At 44.2% G+C, this 23356-nt stretch overlaps 1 protein-coding gene across 1 annotated transcript in view; it reads left to right on the top strand.

The window, feature by feature from the left end:
* The first annotated feature begins 4659 nt into the window (after positions 1-4659).
* The window catches only part of Barx2 (BARX homeobox 2), a 69981-nt gene continuing 51284 nt past the window's right edge, over positions 4660-23356 (top strand). The window contains exon 1 of the mRNA XM_052727489.1: positions 4660-5731. Coding sequence (XP_052583449.1) covers positions 5545-5731 — 187 coding nt within the window. The 5' untranslated portion in view covers positions 4660-5544. The remainder of the gene's footprint in view (positions 5732-23356) is intronic.

The following is a 23356-nucleotide window of genomic DNA, read 5'->3' as shown; positions in this document are numbered from 1 at the left end:
TTCAAGGAACAGTTTTGTGTGGTGAAAACCATTTATTTTATTGAAACCGTGAAGGTGTTATGGAGACTAGCAATTCTTGAGTCAGGGTTGGGTACGTGGAGCCCCACGGATCTTCCTTGAACCTTGCATCTGCTCTCCGTATACACAGGTGGTTGGAGACCAGAGGACAGAGAAAAGCTCAGTGTTGAGCTAGGGACGGAACCCAGATTGGCCTGACTCAAAGGTTTATTTTTCTTACCCCAGACGCAGTTCCACTGTGTGCCTTGAACTGCTGCTGCTTTCTTGTTGAAGCTTTCTCCTTAGCGAAGGGATAACGGGGAGGTGGGGGGTCAGCATTGTCAGTGATGCTCCAGGTTTCCCATGTGTTTCGCACAATATTATGATAAACTTCACAATGACAAGTTTTAGTTCCCTGGCTACACCAGTTGGAATAACTGAGGCACACAGGCCATTTGCTGAAACATGTCTAAATGATATCGGCATAGTACAGCTAACAAGGAGAAACACAGCCAGGTAGCCCTATAATCTCAGCACTTGGGAGATGGACATGGGAGGATCTGGAGTTTAAGGCCAGCCTTGGCTGCAAAGTAAGTACAAGGGAAGCCTGGATACATAAAATAGTATCTCAAAAAAACAAACAAAGCATTCAAGCGTGCATGCACGCTCGTGCGCGCGCGCGCGCGCGCGTGTGTGTGTGTGTGTGTGTGTGTGTGTGTGTGTGTGTATGTATGTCTGTATGTGTGAGAATCTATGAATCTTCATCTGTATACTAAGCTTCTCAAATTTGGAACTACCGATATCATTTCCTGAACCTTTTCATCTTTGTATTAATGCTCAAGGCTTTATAGACATAGCTATTGTCTTACTTTTTCGCCCCCGGTTTGAATTTGGCTTTTTGGCAAGGCTCGATGGCTCTAGTTCATCCTTTCTAAGCTCATTGGTCAAGTGGATTGCATTTGTGGCCTCTCTTAAAAAGGTGCCTTACAGTGTACCAGAGCAGTTTTGTAAATTAATATCATCATTAAAAATAAGCTGGCCTCCTCGTACACCTCCTTTAACTTGTTATTTGAGGCTGCTGGGCCGGGCTGCACAGACAGCCAGAGGTTTTGGCATGGATCTGGGGCCCAGGGGAATATTAACTTACAAGACTTTCCCTATTTTGCTTTTACATGTCTGAGACTATTTCAAAACTTAGTGGCTGTAATACAAATTATTAAATACACGTGACCAGACTATAAGAAATGCTTTCTGCTCCCTCGGTTCCCTTTGAAGAAATGATGGCTGGGGAATGAACTGGTGTATTTGTCATAACTATACCTGATTGCATTATAATCAAGATTGTAAAGGGGTGGTTAACTAAGAGTTAAGGTGATAACACCCAAGCTAGGTCCTACATGTAATTTAAGTGTCACATTTGGAATTAGAAGAATTAGTTCATTAAATTTCGAGAGTTCTTGATGAGTAGAGATATTGGGTGTAAGATCTAAAGGGGAATGGAATCTTTGGTTTTTAGATCATCCGGTCCAACTTTCACCCTTGTACTCTTCTCTCATGCTGGCTGGGCTGTCTCAGGAATTAGGGGCCAAAGTGGGGAGGGGTGTGGGTGATCCTCTGAAACCAGGGTGTGAATTTTTCTCACCTTGTATGCTCACCACTCAGTGTAAACAGTCTGTCCCTCTCTGTGTGTGTTCCTCTGTGGCTGCAAAGGCAGACACTGCCTGGGTATGGCGATGGAGACTCCGAAGAGTGTCTGCCAGTCTCCAGCAGCTGGAAAAGGTTTGAGCCCCTCTGGCAGATGTTTGTTGTTCCAGCCACTTCATTAACTTTGGAAACAAAACCCCTGACTATTCTGAACAAAGTTCCACTTTGTGATTGACAGCTGGGGTGTGCTTCCTCCCATGGAAATGCTTTACAGTCTAAGAGTGGCAGAGAGGGACTGGAAAGAAGGAGCTTGAAAGAAGAAAAAAAGAAAGAAAGAAAGAAATTGGGCTGCATGCCATTTGCTCAAAGCTCAAAATTAACAAGGAAAGGGGAGAGATTCATTTAACGAGAAAGACAAATTTAGTACAACTAATTAAGAGTTGATGTCCCATCAAACACATTATATAATTTTGTTTCCAGAGCTTTCATACAATCGTTTTTTTTTTTTTTTTTTTTTTTTTTTTTCGAGACAGGGTTTTCTCTGTGTAGCTTTGCGCCTTTTCTGGAACTCACTTGGTAGTCCAGGCTGGCCTCGAACTCACAGAGATCCGCCTGGCTCTGCCTCCCGAGTGCTGGGATTAAAGGCGTGCGCCACCACCGCCAGGCCTCATACAATCGTTTTATTCAGGACACTTTTACTGAGAAGGGACCATGTGTCAGGGAGTAAAGTATGTGGACATTGATGGTAGGAGATGAATAATGTTGAACAAGCATTGGCCACCAGGAATTCATTGTTCAGAGGGTGGAATGGACATGGAAAGGACAACACAGTGAAGGAAATGGGGGGGGGGGGGGATAGAGGCAGGAACAGCAAAGGACAGGCCTGGGGACAAGAAAGGGCTTCTTAGAAGGAGGTTATGTTTGAGATGGGTCTCCTGTTTTCTGCTAGAGAAGGGTGGAGGGGAGAGGTGGCAGGGCATTCCAATCAAAGGCAAGGCTCATAAAAGGCCAACCTCGTGGAGTAGAAACCAGGATTAGCATTTGCAAAAGAAAAGCCAAGGTCAGTTTGGGAAATGAATACCAGAGCTCCAAAGACTCCAGATTCCAAGATCCAGAACCACTCACTTCTCCCTCCAGCGGGGATTTGCTCCTACAGACCCCTCTGAGATTTCTGGCCTTCCTAGTAAAAAGTGGGGAAAAAAGAGAAAAATCGAAGGCATTGATGGGGGATGCTCTACTTCTTTGGCTACCAAAATTCACTAGATTTCAAACCAAATCTACAGCAGGGTCTAAGTGAATTTTGTGCCCGCAGCTCTGTGGAAGCAGAGAATAAGAGGACTGAAAGATGGCTGCCTAGGGGAGACTTGTCAGGGGGGCGTAGGCCAGTCCAAGGGTTGATTCCTGCCATCTGGGATAAGGGTTCGAAACTCTGTGTCTTCTGATGAGCTTCCGCTGGTACGGGGTACACAAATGCCACCCCCGACCCGAGTTTGGGAAGAGAGAAGGTGGAGAAAAAAAAGAGAGAAAGGAAGGAAAAATAAAAAAGAAACAGGGACGCGCTATGAGGGAGAACAGAACAGAAGCAAGGAAAAAGGAGAGGGGAACTAAAAAGAGAGGCCCCAAATGCGACCACAAATTAGGGGAAAGGAGAAATGAGAGGGGGAAAGAAGAGTTAGCGGGAGAAGTGAAAAGTGCCGAGCAAAAGGTTGAAGGAAAGGAGCGCAGTGCATAGACTGGTTCCGGCAGAGTGACCCAGAGCGCCCGCCTTCCGTGCGCCCACGGGGGAACCTGCCGGCTTAAGCACTGCCGCACTCTCATGCTCCGGCCCTGCGGCCACTCCGGTGCGGTGCTCCGAACCCCGTAAGCCCGCCTCTCTGTTGCCTCGGTTAGACGCAGATCCCACCAAGCATTAAGCTTCTCTGAGGCCGCCTACAGTGTGGCACTGTCCGGGGGACGAAGAGAGCTTCCCAGGATTGCCCTGGTAGCGAGCGTTGCGCCCCGGTCTCTGGCCTCGTCTCCTTGCGCAGCTGGTCGCGGCGAAGGGTGGCAGCGCTCAGGCTGATCAGGGACAGGTCCTAGGTCCTCGATCCCTCACAGCAGATAGGCCACAGGTCCAGGGATGAAAGCAAGGAACGCGCTGCCACAGGGGTACCTAGCTGCAGTCCTGGCGGGTTGCCTCTGTCTGGAGAAGAAATAGAAGCAATTCCAAATGGCGAGGAGGAAATCGGGCAGACGCAGACTCGTGGGAAATAAAGATCGTCAGTACCGGCTGCGGGCCATAGCAAACGCTTGGCTGTGATTTGATCTATTCATGACTATTTTCCCTAAGTACTTCATTATTAGTTGAACAAGTTTGTCCCTTCGCGAGTTTAACCACCGGCCGGGGTGCGCGTCCTGACTTGCTTCCGCAGCTAGCCATGCTCGGAGCGCGCAGCCCCTGAGAACACCCAGAAGACTCTCGTGGTCACCCTCAGGGTGCGAGCATCGAGGAAGCATCACCCGTTGTCCGTGTCCAAAATTCTGTGTCCCACTGTCGGTTTCCCTCCCAGCTCGCGTATACCGCTTCAGGGACACAGCTTGGGGCCGGGAGTGCACCGGGAGGTCGCTTTCCACTGCAGGGCGCGTCGCCGACAGCAGGAGCTGTCCCGGGCGCGTAGGTGCCGGCCCGGTCTCTTTCACCCAAGGACTGTGGTTGAAAACAAAAGTTCGTCCAGACATTGATTAGGACAGACTCTGTGATTAGGACGCTAAGAAAAAAAAAAAAGAGGCAAACCATCCCCAAACACCTGAAGTCCGTCATGCCTGGGAATGAAAACCGGGACTGGGCACAAGGAAAAGTCAGAATTTGGGCTGACTGTAGAGGGGCCTCGGACACGCCGCGATCCCGCTGTTTTAGCCCTTTCCCGCAAAGAAAACCGTTTTATGAACAGAATTTAAACACACACAAATACACATTATTCCCTCGGTTTATTATTGGGGTAACGGACTGCGCTAAGGTCATTTGTCGTTTGGGATCCGGAGGCAATCAAGTTTACAACCTCGGCGCAAACGCCCCACGCCGGGAGCGCACCGGTGCAGTGCCGGCTTGGGAGCTGCGGGCTGAGAAGGGGACGCCGTGGTCCTGGGAAACCGCCCAGGCGGGGACAAGTTAGGCACAGTGGTCATCGGGAAGCGAGTGCTCTGGGGCCGGGAGCCTCGGGAGCCTGGACGAGGACTCCACTGCTATGTGGCAAGAGACGCGTTCATAGCTACCCGCAGGGGACTGGGAGCCGTGCCCCCTCTGGCAGGACAGGCTTTAAGCGGGGACAGAGGAAGATGCAGCTCGGAAGAGCGGCGGCGGGACGCCTGGGCCGTAGGAGGAGACGGCGCGCGCCGGCCGTACTGCGCGTGCACACACACACACACACGCGCGCGCGCGCGCACCCCAGTACACACACCTGGAGCCTGGGGGAGGGGGGAGAGGAGAGCCGAAGCGAGTGTCTTAAAATAGAGAGCCGGCGTGCGGAGCGCTCGACTCGGACCGGCGGGAGGCGGCGAGCACGAGCAGCCAGACCCTGGGTGCGCAGGTCAGCGCCCGGACAGCACGGACACGCAGGGGCGGGGTAGCAGCCGACGCCCCTCGGCTCGCGCTCCGCACCTGGCCCTGCAGGAAGTGCGCGCTGATTGACAGCTGCGGTGTCCCAAAAAGGCTGTAGTCAAAGATGCTGCTCGGCGGGTGGGTGTAGACACTGCAGGCAGGCGCGCCCGTGCCCTCTCTGGTCCGCGTGCCTCCCTGGGCCCCGCCGCCCCTCTGGCTGCGGAAGAGCGGGGCTCAGGCCCCAGCCCGCGCGCACCAGCCCCCGCGGTCCCGCACGACCCGGCGCTCGCAGCACTCAGGTCGTCAGGCTCCAGTCCGGGCTCACCATGCACTGCCACGCGGAACTGAGGTTGAGCTCACCCGGCCAGCTCAAAGCAGCCAGGCGGCGCTACAAGACTTTCATGATCGATGAGATCCTCTCCAAGGAGACCTGCGACTACTTTGAGAAACTTTCCCTCTACTCTGTGTGCCCGTCGTTGGTGGTGCGACCCAAACCCCTGCACTCTTGTACCGGTAAGACAATCGTTGGGAGATAGTGGGCTGTGGTACTTTCGCCCTTGTGCGGTCGCCCCTGCTTTTCAAACCGAGAGCGAGAGGGACCAAGGGATTCTTTTCCTGCGTCCTTGTAAGTAGAACAGACTCGCGAGCGGCGGACCTTCAAAAGCGAAGCGTTTGCAACCCGGCCTGGGCAGGTACTGCTCCCTTAATGGGAGATAGGTTAAGACCAAACGGCCCTTGGAGTGGGACACCTCCGTAGCGCCCGGTCCTGCTTCTTGGAGAAAACTCCCTCCTTTCTGGCGCTATGGAGTTCCAATGAGAAACTTCAAAACACTTGACCGGATTCAGTGCCTAGGTGGTTTCACGCAGTGCGTTTGTCGGCTTCAACTTGAGTTTGGTGGTCTTCCCCTTATTGCCCAACTTCTTATGTCTTCTTTGTAATTTTACAAGTAAATCGGTTTCCTGGGCTTCAAAACAAACTCCTGAATTCACCGAACTTGACTTAAATTGATCTCTCTCTGGGGAAGTAGTTTTGGACTATGCTGCGTTTCAACACAAGCAGAGGATCAACCCCTTGTTTCTTTTAAGTGACTAAAACCAACACTAGTAACAGTAAAACTATCTCTCAGACCTGGTGTCCCCTCTTCACAAAAGCTAGACCAATAGGAAAGAGACAGAATTTAGTAATAATATTGAAAACGTAGATATGTAGGAAACCAATCCAAAGACTTTAAAACACTTTGAGTGCAGGGAGAGAAGCCCCGGCTTTCAACGTTCTTGGCGGGGTGGGGATTCAGGCTCCAAAAACCGTGGGAGTAGCTAGAAAAAAAAAAAAGTTGAGGCAATTTTTTTTTCAAAGAAATTCTTCACCATGCTTTCCATTAAAAGCAAACATTTATTGCTTCCAAACGAGAGGGGTCTTCGGCATTATGCTTGTTGTATGACTGCCGTGAAGTAAGTTCATGAAATCATATTTTGAAAAATTGAAGTGTATGCTAACAGTGGTTCTCAAAGACTTCTTATGGGAACTGTTGGGATGAAAAGCTGCTAAATATATATAACACTTGGAATCTTATTTCTCCCTTTCTTCGAATGACAGTCCCTGCTAAACCTGTCACTAAGTCTATTATAAATACAGCAAGGACCTTCCAAAAGCAAGATATTCCTACATTTGTTTGGCTATAAAATTAAGATTACACATCTTGTCAGCAAGATAGAATTGGATCTGTTATCCTACAACAAACCTTGTAATACTGAATTTTACAAACAAGGAAATAAATAAGATACACAAAAGAGATTTTAGAAACAACACAAGAGCTATCCATCATGTTGACATTTTTACTTTTGTGTGTCGGCTATATGTGGTGCCTCACATGATGAGTAGTCTGTGAATAGGCTGGACTGGGAGAAGTAGGCTGAATCTTCTTTTGAGAACATCTATTTGCTACAATAATGCAAATCCCATTGAAGATTTGTGTATGTGGCAAACCCCTGTGCACCCTGTTCAGTCACTGCCCAGGAGAGAGACTCCTGGGAGGAAAATACAGTTCCTGAGGACCGAGGGGTGGTTTAGTACCTGCTGACTTTCAGGGGCTCTGCCATAATTCTAAGGCAGCTTTTCATGGCTTGTGGGAGTCACAGAATTGGGTCATGAAAGAAAAAAAAAACCTGCTGGAAAAAGAGAGGGAGAAAAAGGCCCAGAAAATCGTCATGCAGTTAGTCTAGGCTGAGTAAGTTCCATGATTTATTGAACCTTGTGTGGGAAATAAAACAGAGAAAATGTAATGATTCAAAGGCAGTTTTGTGAGTGCTGAAAGTGAGTTGACAGATGTCCTTGTCGCAGGCTAGTCCTGTGCTCCCAGAAGTTCCTTGATTGTCTGCAGCAGAAGGGCTTCTTGGCTGTGCTTTTCCTGCCTATTTCCCCATTCTTCCTCTGGATTGTTCCTTTCAAAATGCGTCTTGATTTTGCTGTAGTTGAGACTTAAAATATAGAAAGTAGGATTTGCTAGTGGAATTAAACTCATAAAAACTGGCTACAGCAGTTCATACTTTCGGATCTTAAGCCTTCCATGGGTTTACGATTTCACTGGAAGCCTTACATGTAAGATCATGGGAAGTCCATTAGTGACTTCTCTGGGGCTTCATGTTTTCAGAGCCCTTTTGCACTTTTTAACTATCAAATGCAGGTTCAAAAATCTTAGCTAGAATAAGTATGATCTTTTAAAAATCAATTAAAAATAGAAACCATAAGTTGCTGGTATCTATAACAAAACAGCAACTTACTTTTCTGTATAGAGACAGATTTTTAGCATGTGTGGCAGGAGCAGTGTACAAGAAATTCAGAGGAAGTGGAAATTTATATTAACTGGAATTAAAGTCACCGAATTTTCTCATCTTTTAGTTTGCCCATGTCCACCAGCTTACATAACTGCAGCAGAAGAGAACTTTGTCATGCGAAAGACTGAAAACTAAGACTAGAAATTCTTCACAATTGACTTACCAGCATGTACAATAATCACACAGTACAGGGGCGGAACAAAAGCCACATTTAAAAGACTTCTATCTAATTAAGCAGTCCGTGTTGCTAGATTTAGTAATCCAAGTGGCAATGCATGATATCAAATCTCCTCAGGCAGATGATTGTGTATTTATGTAAACAGAGGAATGGAAATCTTTTTCACTAGGCAGATAATCACCTGGAAGTAATTTATTACTAAACATTTTCCCCTTGATGGAATACTAATCATCAAAAAGTATTGTTTAACAGGCCCCTTACTGAAAACACAATAATTTTACTCTTTGAGAGTGGTCTCTAAATCTTGTTTCCCAGTAGTTCCCCCTAAATTACCTTAATAGATGCTGAGGACAATTTTTCTCTTTAAGCCAAACTAAAGAAAGTTTATCATTAAATTACAAAAGAAAAAAAAATCTAAAGAAAGACTCAATTTAAACGAAGTTTGTTGTTCTCACCGTCAGAATACTTTTGACTTAATTGTGTGTGTGTGACCTGTACATCTTATCTTTAAAACTGATAACAGCAATCCTCATACAGAGTCAAATATATTGTCAATGGGAAGTCAGTAATCATCTCTCAAATATTAGGGTGGAGGCAGTGATTCAAAGTTTACCCAAAAGAGGTACACTTTATGATTTGTCTGTTTTGGATTGTCATTAACTCTTTTTGATAGAAAGTCATTTGAATAAAACTGGCCCCTCACAGTGGATAGATTGTAAAGCCATTGGCACTGGAAGTTTTGAAAACCTTGCCTCTGTGTTTAAATCTTTAGAGATGGTTGGAGTTTCTAAATTTGAGGAACGTTCAGGGAAAACAGGTAACTAGTTCCACAAACACAAACATGTAACAGCTCACCCTAAGGGTTTTCCTGTGAGGTTATAGAGAAACACACCTACAGTATTAATTACTTGTAATTTATTGTCGCTATTTAGAAGGAGTTTACATTTCCGCTTGCTCATCTTGGGGAGGAAAACACAGATATTTGGACACGACAACCTGTGGCTTTCAGTTACCCTAGTGCAATCTTTAGTCTACTTCCTTTCCACTTCTTGGGTAGGATGGTTCTGCTGAATCTATTCGTGACCTTCAGAGTCAATCCTTTAGGCCTGACCATGACTTTGGAGCTGGCATGGGTCAAGAGGTCAATCTCCCCAAGCAGAAGATAGATTTATCTATCTTTTTTTTTTTTTTTCAGAGTACCAGCATCACACTGGTGTTTCAACATATCCAATCCACTTTTTACACCATTGCCCTCGTCAGGATTCTCAGAAATCAGGAAGATTTCTGTATCTTGGTTACACACCCTGGATAAACTCATGCGGTCGCACCCAGGGGACAGTCAACCAATTAAAAGGGGCGTTTGGGACAGGGTGATTATCTTAGGAGGTGGCATTGAGAACATTTTATCCTCTGGTGGGTCCATGAGAAACAAGTTCTTTGGGGTGGTGTCCTTGGGCACATTTATCACAAAGACTGGGTTGTCACACCGGTGAAAAGTTAACTGAGGCCCAGACGTGCAGGACTCTGTGGCCGTGTTAGAGAACCAGCAATTGCTTCATGAAGCTCCTTCCACTGATTCCCCAAACCTCAGCTCTTTTAGTTGGAGACCAAATCCTGTAGCATATTGGGAACTTGAGAATTGGGCCCTGGAATGTTAATGGAGACACGTAAAGCAGGGTCTGGGAAAATGATCGTTATCAATGCTGCCAGAGGCAAACAGGCTTTAGTAACAATTACTCACAGTGGTTTCTCCTATTGCCATTTGAAGGGGGAACACACTAAGGGACATACAGTGACGGGGACTAGCTCAGGGTCAGGATAGATTCGGAAAGGAGCTGTTGATTTACCCCCTCTTAAATTTTATAATTTCTCTTGAAAGAAATTCAATTGAGACACTGAGGGGTTCCTTAGGAACTGGCTTTAAGAGCTTATGAACTGTTTACTAGCAGAGTCTGGGCTGCCGCTGATCTTTCTAATGGCAGGTGGGAAAAAGAAAGGAAAGTTTGTGCAGAGTTAAAATGCCTCTTCCATTGCTACAATCCTTTATATCATTGAATTCAATAATTTAATTAAATGAATATTTATATTTGCGTGGAATACACACACAGACACAGATATACTCACTTATAAGGCCAGTTACATATGGGCATGGAGGCTATTTATTCTTTGAGATGGAAGACTGAATTTATAATGCAAATAGACAGTGCAACGTTAAATTTAGCACACTGTAGGTTTTCCAGCAGTCTATGTGAGAAGCAGTAAGGATTGAAATGGTTGTTTAAATCGTAAAGCGAGACTAGAAAGGAAAAAAAATAAGGTAATAGAGACAAAGAGAAAGAGTGGATTTCTGTGAAATCTTGAGGCTGCTCAGGTTCCATCTTCTACCACAGCATATTTTAGAGCATTTTGTTGTACAGACCAAATAAAGGTGGCTTCTGAAATCACTGTCCACAGACAATAAACAGGTAACACTGATTCATGCTAGGCACCTTAAGTGGAGTTCCCTGGATCCTGGAACTGCCCATCATTTATCATTCATGGGGGGTGGATAAGCGGCGGATGAAATGTCATATCCAAAGCATTTTGAGGGTTTATTTCTCTTTCGGAGGATGGCTTGGAGCTTCTGAGCTTGGGAGGGCTGCAGGAGGAGCAAATGACAAGTGAGCAGCTCCGATGGCCCATGCTTGTCACCTTGTGGGGAGCGGGGGAGACAGCTCTCCCATTTCTGCCATTTGTCCTGTCCTGGAGTAAATTTTGTGGCTCATGGTTGAACTAGTTTATCAGCACTTAACTGGGATACGATTGAAGGGCTGCAAGGATTTGGGTGAGAGGAGATTTGCGCATCTTCTCTTAGGAAGTATTTGCTTGGCATTTCTGTTGGGTAGAAGAACTGTTTCCAGTGTGTCTCTTGAGATGGGGTCACATCTGGATGAGCCAGCATCCTCCTTCCTACCCAGGAACTTGCAAAAGCCACGGGTGCTCATAGACTGCTCACAAAGCATTCTGCTGCAAGGATGCATGTCTACCACAAGCAGCAGGACAGGGAAAAAAAGAGGACTGAGGGCTGAGGGAGTTACAGGGGGCCTACACATCAGTGCCCGCTGTGTTAGCTGCCAGAGAGCTGCGAATGTGTCTCTCCACAGCATTAGGACTCATTAATAATGAGATTCTGATCTGAACTTTACACAAACTTCATGGCATTAATAAAATAAATACTCTCCAGGAGAGTGTTCAATTTTTTTTTCAAAACAGAATGTCTTTGTAAATTCTCAGAATTTAATTTATTTTTATTGCAATTTAATAATAGTTAGAAAAAAAGTCTTGTTAAAATAAGTGCTCTAAATAAAAACACAGTTAATTTTCCATTCCAGTGTCTAATTACTCATCCTTGCTAGAGCATTTTATATGGCAGTTTAAGTTCTGGAAAGTGGAAACTTGGCACTCCTGTGAGGAAGAAAGCCTTGCACCTAGATAGTTTCAGAGGGCGGTCTAATTATATTTGGGCTACAGTTGAGTCTCGAGTCAGCTCTGGAGAGGAGAGAGAACCTCTGAGCATAGTTACTGAGGAGTTTCTGGTGTCTGCGTGCCAGGTGAAATTGATTGCAGGGGATAGTAATCGTGAACTTTAGATGATATGAAAGCACATCCGAGGAGGCCCTGCCAGTCACCAGCGGGTGCTGATGTCAGGACTACGCGGTAGGGCTAGCATGCAGCTGTGTATGTTTCCTGACTCCGCCAGCTAAGGTTGCAAAGACAAGCACAGCCGTTCACAAAGGAAAGGTCAGAAGCAAGTGAAGTGAGTCCAGAGGCAATTGATCATAGGGCATTAAATATGTCATGAGTCCAGGCAGAGCACACCTTTTATTTATTTTTTTTAAACATTAGATTTCACTATGTATTCTATATCAGATTTTAATTCACTGTCCAAACCCACATCAAATCTGAAATGCTACTGTCTCAGCCCCCCTGAGTGAGGGAAGACAGATAGGTGCCACTCTGCCTGCTCAATATACTCTGTTTGTTTGAGACAGGGTCTCACTGTGTAGCCCTGGCTAGCCTAGAACTCCGTTTGTAGACCTGGCTGACCTTAAACTCACAGAGATCTGCCTGCCTCTGCTCTCAGAGTGCTGGGATTAAAGGTGTGCACCACCATGCACAGAGTCAATACACTTTTGATTATTGCTTTTATAACACATGACTTAGTTTTTCAATAAATGCATGATTGCCCTTTCTCTTTGCATATGCAAGATCATTGTGACCCTGTGGGGGACATGGAACGGCCTTGGGAATAGTGGAGTTTATGAAGGCCTGGCTGTATTTCCACTCCAGGAAATACTTGGGCTTGGCAAGTTTCTGTCAACCTCTACCACCCGGTTTTTCAGAGTTCCCTTTACTCTGTGGCAAAACAATTGCTGAGATTCAAGATAATGATCCTGTCACAAACAAGGTGCCAGTCACATGTGTATTGACTGAGGTCTAGTTTACATAACACCTTGTGTGGCTGGCTGCACTTTTCCTGAATGGACACTAGAAACAGACAGTACGGGCTTCTTATCTTGGGGAGCTATCTTGATTGAGCAAGAGGGGTTGCAAGGAGTCTGCTTTCTGAGCCTTGCAGTAATCATCCAGAGGGGACTACAAACTTGGGAGAAATGGCAGAAGCATTTTATGTTTCAAACCTCCTTATTCACATGCATAACCATAACAGCATGAGTATGTCAGTGTTCTCTTTCCACTGTGGGGATCCAAGCGATCCAAGCGATCGAACTCAATGTTGTCAGAGTTGGCGGCAAGCTCCTTTGCTTACTAGGCCATCTAGCTGGTCCAGTGATTTTTTTTTTAAATCTACTGACATGTTATAGCACTGGAATAAATGCTTTGTAATCAGTTCTAAAACATCCCTGAGAAGGGGCACTATTATCCCCATTTGCTAGTGAGGACCTGGAGAAGTTAAGTCACATTGATGGTCTAGATGGCCAGTAAAATGCAGGGATACTCAGCCTCACTGTAGTCAGGAAAATGTAATGAGATGCTGTCTTATAGCCACCGTGTAGGCAAATCAGAGGATCTGGCAGTCTCAGTTGAGGATGGAGATTAAAGAAGTGGACCTTCTCAAACCCCAGATGCTGATGATTAGGGTGTTATTTAGTCTGATTACTTTGGGGGGGATTATCAGATTTTTTTTTTTTTTTTTTTTTTTTTGTGGTGGTGGTGGTATCAAACCTGGGGCTTTGTGTGGGCTGAGTCAGGACGCCAGTCTTGGTTAGATTACTGCAAAGCAACAACAACAACAACAACAGTTGGCAGCTCCTGGTAATGCCACGGATATATGTACCCTGCAGTACAGTGCCTTGAGAGGTTGTGCCTTGAGGAGTCATGGTAGATGTGCACTAGGACATGGATGCGAATATTCATTTCTGTGTTTTTTAGATTAAGGAAAATTAAAAACAAACAAACAACCTAACTGGCCTTTCAGGGAATAAAATAACATGTGCTGTAATCATGCAATAAACTTTATGTAGTAATTAAAATAAATGAACTAAATGTGCTTGTGTCAACATGGATCATTTTTAGAAATAAAAATGCTGGGGATGAACAAGCTGTAGATTGGTGTGTATAGTCCAGTACTGTTTATAGAGTGACTGAAAACATTCAGGGTAGCACAGGATATTAGCCGGCGGGAGGGTGGCCGTGGAGAGAGCTACCCACAGATTTTTATTTTCCTAGGTAATTGTTTACCATTTAAAAGGGCCTTCTGTGACTCAGTCTAAGCATTACAAATCTGTCACTTGGTTGTGGGTACACAGATGTCCATGATATTTGCACTTCAGTGTATAGTTGAAACTTTTCATAATGTAAACATTGAAAAGTGATAGGATATGGGACCACACATATCCATGAAACTCTTAATCTTGTGGAACCTTTGATGGCTTTCTCAATAGCTTTCCATCCTGAGACAAAAGCTCTTAAATACAGAGCTTGTCGACAGTTTCACAGTGGGGACGCAAAGGTCGCTTTATAATTAGATACATGAACAGCTCATACTAAACAGCCACTGCGGCTTCTGAAGCTGGATTTGGGGTCTTGCCCACCTTCCCAGCCTGGTTGAAAATGTTATTTCTCTCCAGGGTAGCTGTTATACCCCATCAATGCTTTGGCATGCAAGTAAAGAAACTCTGAAATTCTGAAGAAATTATTAGAACTCTTAGCTCTTAAATGTTGTTGCCTGCTAATATGTATTGATAATTATGTAAGTCTGAGTTATTGGGATTTCTTATTGTTAACAACACTTAAAGTCATAACAAACTGCCTCTGCTTTACATCCTACTTTTATAAATATTTGCTGATATGGTAATATGCTACCCTTGGCTTTTGGCCAGTAGCTCATTGGTATTGGTATTTTAATTTACAAAAATTGTCTATGATAGTTGTGATTAAATATCAAAAAATGTAATCTTAAATTGTAGTTTCTTTGGCAATGGAGATAAGACTATTGGTATGTCATCTTAAGTTTTCTTTATGTTTTGTAACCATGATTTAATTTAAAACCGTTCAGTGTGTGGTGTTAGGGATTGTTGGAAGGGATGAATGTTACCATGGTGATCTCCAGAGAGATGTCTGTTACCAGTAATAAATGGTCATCTTGTTGTTTGGAGGTGCTAATCTCAACTACATTATTCTGTAATGGCAACTCTAGTGGCAGATGCTTTATTTAGCTCTCTTAGCAGTCCAGACATTTTAATTATCATTGCATGGCAGGTCTAATTTAGAAACACTGTTTTTAGATATTTTGGCAAAAATAGAGCCCTTTGTGAGCTTTGCCCTCCTTTATGTGAAGTCGTTGGTACAGTTGAATTTGCCAAAGCATCCCCCCATTCCCCAGACTATGCCTTTATGTCCAAATAAATGTATGAGCAGAGATACAGTTAATATCCGACAAGATGGCAAGAAGGGTAAGAACAGTTCAATAAGTTGTTGGTAGAGGCATTGCTCTTACATAAATATAGTATGTATAAAATTAGTGAATTTTTAATGAATACAGTTGTTCTATTTTATTATTGTTACTTACCTACTGTAGTTAATAAATTAAGCTTTATGATAGATATGTATGTATGGAAGGAAATCAGCAGAATACACAGGGATTGGTACCAGCTGCACTTTCATATAGCCATGGAGGGTGCAGAAACGTGTCATCTTTGGATAAGGGTAAGGATGACTGAATTCCAAAGAGCTTCCAGGCAGCCATGTGTATGGCTATGAGAAAAATGCTAGGGACATCATTCTGCAAGCTATGAAAGTCTGCTCATTGGCATCACATCTGAGATCTGCTTTTAAACCTTCATGTTGAAATTACCTGGGACAGGGGCTGAAGAGGTGGCTCAGTGGTTAAGAGTACTCGTTCGTTGCTCTTTCAGAGGATCGTAGTTTTGTTCAGTACCCACATCTAGCCGCTCATAACTTCTTGTAACTCCAGCTCCAGGGGATCCAATGCCCTCTTCTGGCCTCCTTAGGCACTCCACCCCGCATAATACATATAAATAAAAATAAAATAAATCTTTAAGAAGGTACTACTTAAGCTAGGCATGGTGGTGAATGCCCTTAATCCTAGCACTCAGGAAGCATAGGCAGGTGGATCTCTATGAGTTTTAGGCTAACTCAGTCTACACAACAAGATGCAGCCTACTCAAGGCTACTCTGTCTCAAAGAACAAATTATCAAACAAACAAACAAAAAAAGTAAGCTACTTGAGACAAGGAGAGTTAAGATGTAGGATATTCAGGATATTCAGGGAATGGGGCATGCATTAGCAAACTGAGGGGAGAAAAGCCATTTTATCTAAGTTACTTCTTTTTCATGATTAAATTTTTTTAATTGAAAAAATTAGTATGTCACCCCTGAGGAGATTTTATTTGAGGGTGTCATTACTTTTGTTTTTCCTGGATATCATGGTAACTCACTAGTGCTCTCTGAGCATTAGACAGCTGAGTCTACTGAAAGCTTATTTTCCGAATTGCCTTTTCAGATCATAGGGTGACAGATCACCTTGTCCGAGGGCTAGCTATGTGTTTTTCTACTGGAATATTCTGCCTTTGATGCTCGGAACAATGAGCCTAAACAGAAGGTGTTTTGCTTTTTAGGATGTTATGGGAGGCAGTTTTGTGCCAGGGTCTGTGCTAAGAGCTTGTAGACATAAGGGCAGTTGAACTAAATGGAGACCCTGTATGAAGTAGTCCCCATTACCACTGTTTATGGAAAATGATGGGCAAATGGCCGAGTTAAGATTAGGCCACACGTCTCTTTCAATGTAAAGTTACATACTTCATGTGATTATTAGGCATGCAAACTAGAATTCAAATCTGTCCCCTTTTATGCAGGCTTCATTTTATATATATATATATATATATATATATATATATATATATATATATATATATATATATATATATAAGTGTATGTGTGTGTTTATAATATACACAACAAAGTCCAAAATTTTCCCTGTGGCCGAGGTTTTCAGTGATTCCAGAAAAGTTCCATGAGGCAGTGGGATTTTGGGTGGGAAATGAAGTTATCTGGCATTTCAGATCTGCTGTCATCTGCTTCTGTGACTCACCTGTTCCTGGGTGACATTCGCTGAGTCTCTCTTGGGCATCACTGAGCTATGATTCACTTCTTTTCACAGAAGAATCAAAGGTTGAATCTACAGTCCTTCATTGTCATGAACTGGATAGAGAACACTTAGCAACTCAGATCCAGCCGCCACTTAGTTCCATTTTAATTGACACACGCATGTGGAGAATAGTATGATAATTCAATACATCATGCACTATATAGTGATGAAAACCTGTAATTTCCATGTCCTTGAACGTTTCTCACTTCTCTGTGTTTTGAGCTCCATCTAGTTACCCACAGCATATGTCATAGATGGTTATAAACTGCAGCCCTCACTGTGCTATAGAATACCCACAGCATATGTCATAGATGGTTATAAACTGCTGCCCTCCACTGTGCTATAGAATAAAGATGCTTCCTCTTCCATCTAACCATTTTTTTGATCCCCATTGTCCGTTTTCTCTCTATCTTCTACCCCATTTTAGCTCCTCAGAGATCAACATTTTTAGTTTATAATCAGCAGGCATAATTTGTCTTTCTTTGCCTGGCTTACTTCACTCAATATACTGCTATCTGGTTTCATTAATTTTGCTGTAAATGACAAGATATCATTAAAAAATGGTCACAATCTTTGTTTTTCGAGACCGGGTTTCCCTGTGTAGCCCTGGCTGTCCTGGAACTCACTCTGTAGACCAGTCTGACCTCAGACTCACAGAGATCCTCCTGCCTCTGCCTTCCAAGTGCTGGGATTAAAGGCATGCGCCACCACCGCCTGGCACAATCTTTGTCTTTAAAATATTTCTTGGCACCACACATTAGGAATCACTGGATCGTGGCTAACTACGTAAGGATAAAATTGATGTAATTGGTGTCCCGTGTTTACAGATACATGAAGCTATTTAGTGGAGGCATACTGTGTACAGGCTTTTAGTTAGACAGTCCTGGGTTTGTATTTTATTGTCTGTGTGACCTTAGGCAAGCCACTTAACCTCTCTGACACTTGATTTCCTCATCTATAAAATGAAGATAATAATGACCACACAATAGGGCTCGTTGTTTAAGTTAAATAAGGTAAGTGTTTATAAAGCTATTAAGCATGTTCCTGGAGACAAAGCACTCAGTAATTGATAGCTTGTATTAAAAATAATTATCTTATAATAAGAATGTCTTCTCAGTTGATTGAGGCGCAGCCCTTTAGGGAGAGATTACCATTATTTATGAATTAAACTCAAGCAAAATTAACTCTCTCTCAAAAATAAACCCACTTTCCTCTAGGCACCCTTCTGGATTGCGTCACTGCACTGACTGCCTTTCAGGGCAACGTGGGTGGTCTGTGTGAGGCGTCTGAGTTCAGGTCTTCCTGAATAGGTATGTTTCATTCCTCCCACCATTCTGTTTTACAATGGGAGCTCAGAGTTTTATAAATTTAAATGAGTGGCACAAACAGGTCAACACTGTAGCCTCACAAAATGAGCTTTGTTGCTTTCTTTTCAATGGGAGTTGCTTAGGATTAATTACCCATAGGAAATGTTTCGTCACTGGGTGTTAGAGACTCCAGAGCAGTATTAGAGAAAGAGAAGAACTCCTCAAGGAGTTTGGTTTCTTTTCTTCCATAAGAGTAGAGTTTAGGGATTGGCTTTTAGAGGAGAATAGGAGCTCATGTTCTTTTATTTCAGAATACTGAATGAGGAGGAAAGAACTTGACAGAGATATTTTTTGCTAATTGGATAGGATGGAAGAAAATAGCAATTTGAGGGTGTCTTTCTTTGCTGGTTTATTTCTGAGTCTGTGATTTGGGGTGCATTCTACACAAAGCCCCTATTTTATAATTTTGAATTGGTGGTGAATGTTTTGGTGATCTTCTGAGTGGTAATGGGGGATGGCCATTGTGTGGAGGGATTGCCTAAATAAGAGTTCTACATGGATCTTTCTGGAATTGTGTCTCAGAGGATCACGAGTATCTTAAAAAGTTTAGTATCTGCTGGTGATACTTCATTTGGTGATTCCCTATAGTGTGAGAAAAGTCCCCTGACAAGCTGTTCTGACTGGATCCAGTGGCACAAAGGAAACACTATGCACAGGGCAGTGCATCTGTCCAACTGCTCAAATATTGAGTCCTGTAAACAAGATCCAGTGTCCTCTTCCACATTCATGGTGGTGGGGGCCAGGCAGGAGGAAGTGAGAGGGTAAGAGAACGTGGATGTGCCACCATGGCAAAGTAGGGTGGTGTTTGTGAGGAGGGTGGTCAAGTCTCTGGAGGACCTTCAGCCATAGTCTTGAGTTTTGACTAGCTAGGACAGGATTCACTTGAACCTACGGATCTTCAGCAGCTTGTTGAAAATATTCTGTGAGACTTGTGTATTCAGACAAAGTGTGTGCGTGTGCGTGTGCGTGTGCGTGTGCGGTGTTCTCATGGGGGGACAGTAGACAGGAATGGGGTGGGGGGTGAAAGAGGAATGCTACTAAATGGGGAATGAAAAGTCAGGCATGAGGACAGGAGCCAGTGGACTGCAGCAGGGTCCCGACCGAGATGCTTGCTCAGCACCTGCTGGCCTCAGGCGGAAAACAAATGTTCAAAACAAGACCGGAATACTGTATTTGGAGACAGCCCTGTGCATACGTGCTCCTCTCAGAGGCGTTCCTGCTAACTTGCAGCAGCCACTGATTTCTGATGGGGCAATAGCCTGCCCAGCCACACATGTAGCCTAATTATCACACACATTAATGATGCGTTAAAGAGTGTCATCATCCTGGATCATGAAAGATCCTTAAGACTGTGTTTTAACACAGCCACGGTTATTCATGCAGTGCCACACAAGAAAACTGTGTACTCGGTGAACACAGACAGTGGCCAAGCAGGGATCAAGGTGGAAATCCTGCCCAAACCACCTTTCTTCCTGGGCTGGGGATGTAGCACAGAGGCAGAGTGCTTGGCTAGCATTTGTGAAGCCCTGGGATCCCCCTGTGGCACTGCACACAAACCAAACCAAAATAAACCAGCCCCCTTCCCATGCCTGATTACTGTGGACCTTCCCTGACTATAATGTTTGAATGTTTTACATTCTATTATTGATAAAACAAGCCCCCACCTCCCCATTGTGTTAGGGAGGAATGACTGATTAAGGAATATTAACTTAGTTCTGAAAGGATAAAAACACGATAAGCATATGGGAAGCTAAATGGTCTTTGTAATTATATACATTACTGTGTTCTGTAGATAAGTGGGTGTAGGGGCTGGCTAAATCTGGCCCACTATCTATTTTTTGATACTGTGAGCTAAGAATAGTTTTCATATCTATAAATGCTCACAGAGACATCAGTAGAATATTTCATGATCTGTGAAAATTTTATGAAATTCAACTGGTGCCCATACATAAAAATTTCACTGGAACTTAACCGTGCACTCCAGTTTCTATATTGTGCATCTCTTACGATGATCCGTAGAGGAAGGGAGATGTGACAGAGACAGTGTGGCTCACAAAAGCCTTAAGTGTTTATTTTCCAGAAAATGTTGCCAACCCTTGACAGAGGCTGTTAGAAGGTGAGTTCCTAGCTGTGAAATAAGGCGGTTACTGATCCACAGCATCTGATGTCATCCCAAGCCGCACAAATAACTCTCTTCATCCACCAAGGCCCCGGGTGCTTCTGTCATGCTTTGACGTGTGAAGGGCTGAAGGTGAGTGTGCAGTGGGGATCTTTGCAAGGACTCGCAAAATTGAGATCAGGCTCGGGCTCTGAGGATAACTTCCCAAATTTTTCTCAAAATAATTCTGTGTGGAGAGAGTGGTCAAAAATACTCCCAATAAAGTGAGTTTCAGCCACAAGAGAGTGGTGGGAATTCAACAAAATAATTTTAGGATTCCCTTTTTGCTGTTTCAACCTACACTGTTTTTCCTGGAGGGAATCTGAGGGTGCGAAGTGAGGGCAGTCTGGAGTATCAACTTGACTGGTAGTTTCTGCCTGAGATTTGGTGACAGTTCATAGGCTTCTTAATTGGGTTTTACATGTCACCCATCCCTAGATATAATATTAAGTACAAAAAAAAGTTATGTAGTCATTTACCACAGCCCTGGCTGGAAGGAGAATACAGCACAGGATGAGGCAGTTCACTGTGGTTGTCTGTCCTGCTGTGGAGTGGATGTCTCTCTATGCCTATGAGTTCCCAGATGCCTGGGTCAGGAGCTCACAAATCCTTCCAGGAAGGACAAAGTGTGATCCTCTAGCTCCTCTGTGGCTCCCGTGCTTCCATTTAGAATGTTTACACCTGGTGAGGCAGCCTTTGAGCAAAACCCTTTAGGGAACAGGGTGTGTTACAGTAAGCTGGTTTTCCTCAGCTGCCTCTGCACTATAGGGTTAACCCAGACTCTACAGCTGCCTCTGCACTATAGGGTTAACCCAGACTCTACAGCTGCCTCTGCACTATAGGGTTAACCCAGACCCTACAGCTGCCTCTGCACTATAGTGTTAACCCAGACCCTACAGCTGCCTCTGCACTATAGGGTTAACCCAGACCCTACAGCTGCCTCTGCACTATAGGTTTAACCCAGACCCTACAGCTGCCTCTGCACTATAGTGTTAACTCAGACCCTACAGCTGCCTCTGCACTATAGGGTTAACCCAGACTCTACAGCTGCCTCTGCACTATAGGGTTAACCCAGACTCTACAGCTGCCTCTGCACTATAGGGTTAACCCAGACCCTACAGCTGCCTCTGCACTATAGGTTTAACCCAGACCCTACAGCTGCCTCTGCACTATAGGGTTAACCCAGACTCTACAGCTGCCTCTGCACTATAGGGTTAACCCAGACTCTACAGCTGCCTCTGCACTATAGGGTTAACCCAGACTCTACAGCTGCCTCTGCACTATAGGGTTAACCCAGACTCTACAACTGCCTCTGCACTATAGGGTTAACCCAGACTCTACAGCTGCCTCTGCACTATAGGGTTAACCCAGACCCTACAGCTGCCTCTGCACTATAGTGTTAACCCAGACTCTACAGCTGCCTCTGCACTATAGGTTTAACCCAGACCCTACAGCTGCCTCTGCATTATAGTGTTAACCCAGACCCTACAGCTGCCTCTGCATTATAGGGTTAACTCAGACCCTACAGCTGCCTCTGCACTATAGGGTTAACCCAGACTCTACAGCTGCATCTGCATTACAGGGTTAACCCAGACTCTACAGCTGCTTCTGCACTATAGGGTTAACCCAGACTCTAGGCTGAGGAGCTTCTAGATTTAGCCCTTACCGCTAAGCAGGAGCTGGAGTTGGAGTGCCATAAGGTCAATTAATCTCAGAGGAATAAGTTATTGATTTTGGTGGGTAGAATTCCACTAAGTACAAATTTTCTTATTCAGTCTTAGGTGAAGTTCATAAGACAATAATGTTGACAAACAAACATCATAGCAAACACTTGCATATGCTACCTTTGGCACCCTAAATGTTTTACATGAGCTCATTTATGTAATTCATACCATGGACACAGGGTAATTTATCTCATTTGACAGAGAAGGGATCACCCAAGATCTCCCTCACCTGGAAGGAACAGGATGGAGAAGATGAAATAACTCTCCTGGTGGGGTGAGGTTGCTTGCATTGAGGTCAATCTCGGGTTTCTGCCAAGTCACACCGCCAAACAGAATGGATAAAGGGTCAGAAGACAAATCCAAACCTTAACACACTGAGGGTACTGCTGCCCAACTTAGATCTTGGTTATCTGAAAAAATTACTTCTAAAAGTATATGCTGTGTAGAGAATAGTGGATCCTCAGCAGTACATATATTTAAAAATTTTCTGTTTTTGAGAGGAAAATTTTTATTTATTTATTTATTTATTTATTTATTTATTTATTTGTTTGTTTGTTTGTTTGTTTATTTGTTTATTGTGTGTGTGTGTGTGTGTGTGTGTGTGTGTGTGTGTGTGTGTGTGTGAAGGTGTGAAGGTCGGAGGATAGCTTGCTTGTTTTCTCCTATCATGTGGATGCTGGGAATTGAGCTCAGGTTGTCAGGCACACTCTCCTGCTGGGCTATTTTGGAGGTCCTCCTGCTCTTAATTTAATTGTTACTGGTTTGATTTGTAAAATTTAGAATATACCAAATTATCCCTAAAAAGGATATCTTTTTATTTCTCTTTTCGTTCTAGAGCCATTCACATCTCACGTGGCCGAAGTTCTAGGAAGGTGCTTTATGCCAAATTTGCAAAGCCAGTGAGTGACAGAGATGCCGCTCCACTCTTGCCCATTAGACCTTGCCGGTTAGGTGCTGTTCAGGGATGCAGATATCACTTTTCAATCACTGTGGCTCTGCTTTAAAGTTTGGTTGAGCATGTTGTTCAGTGGTAGAGTGTGTGCTTACCATGCACGAGGCCTTGGGATCAATCCCAAGTCTGAATGCATGCACACACACACACACACACACACACACACACACACACACGCACGCACGCACAAGCATATAAAATTATTGATAAAATACAGATAGAACATCAAGAATGGCAATAAAAGGAGCAATAATAC

Source organism: Peromyscus californicus, unplaced genomic scaffold (genome assembly GCF_007827085.1).
Source record: "Peromyscus californicus insignis strain IS unplaced genomic scaffold, ASM782708v3 Scaffold_11__1_contigs__length_118956290, whole genome shotgun sequence".
NCBI classification, from domain to species: Eukaryota; Metazoa; Chordata; class Mammalia; order Rodentia; family Cricetidae; genus Peromyscus; species Peromyscus californicus.
The sequence above is the reverse complement of the archived record's forward strand: the minus strand, read 5'-3'. Positions and strand labels throughout refer to the sequence as shown.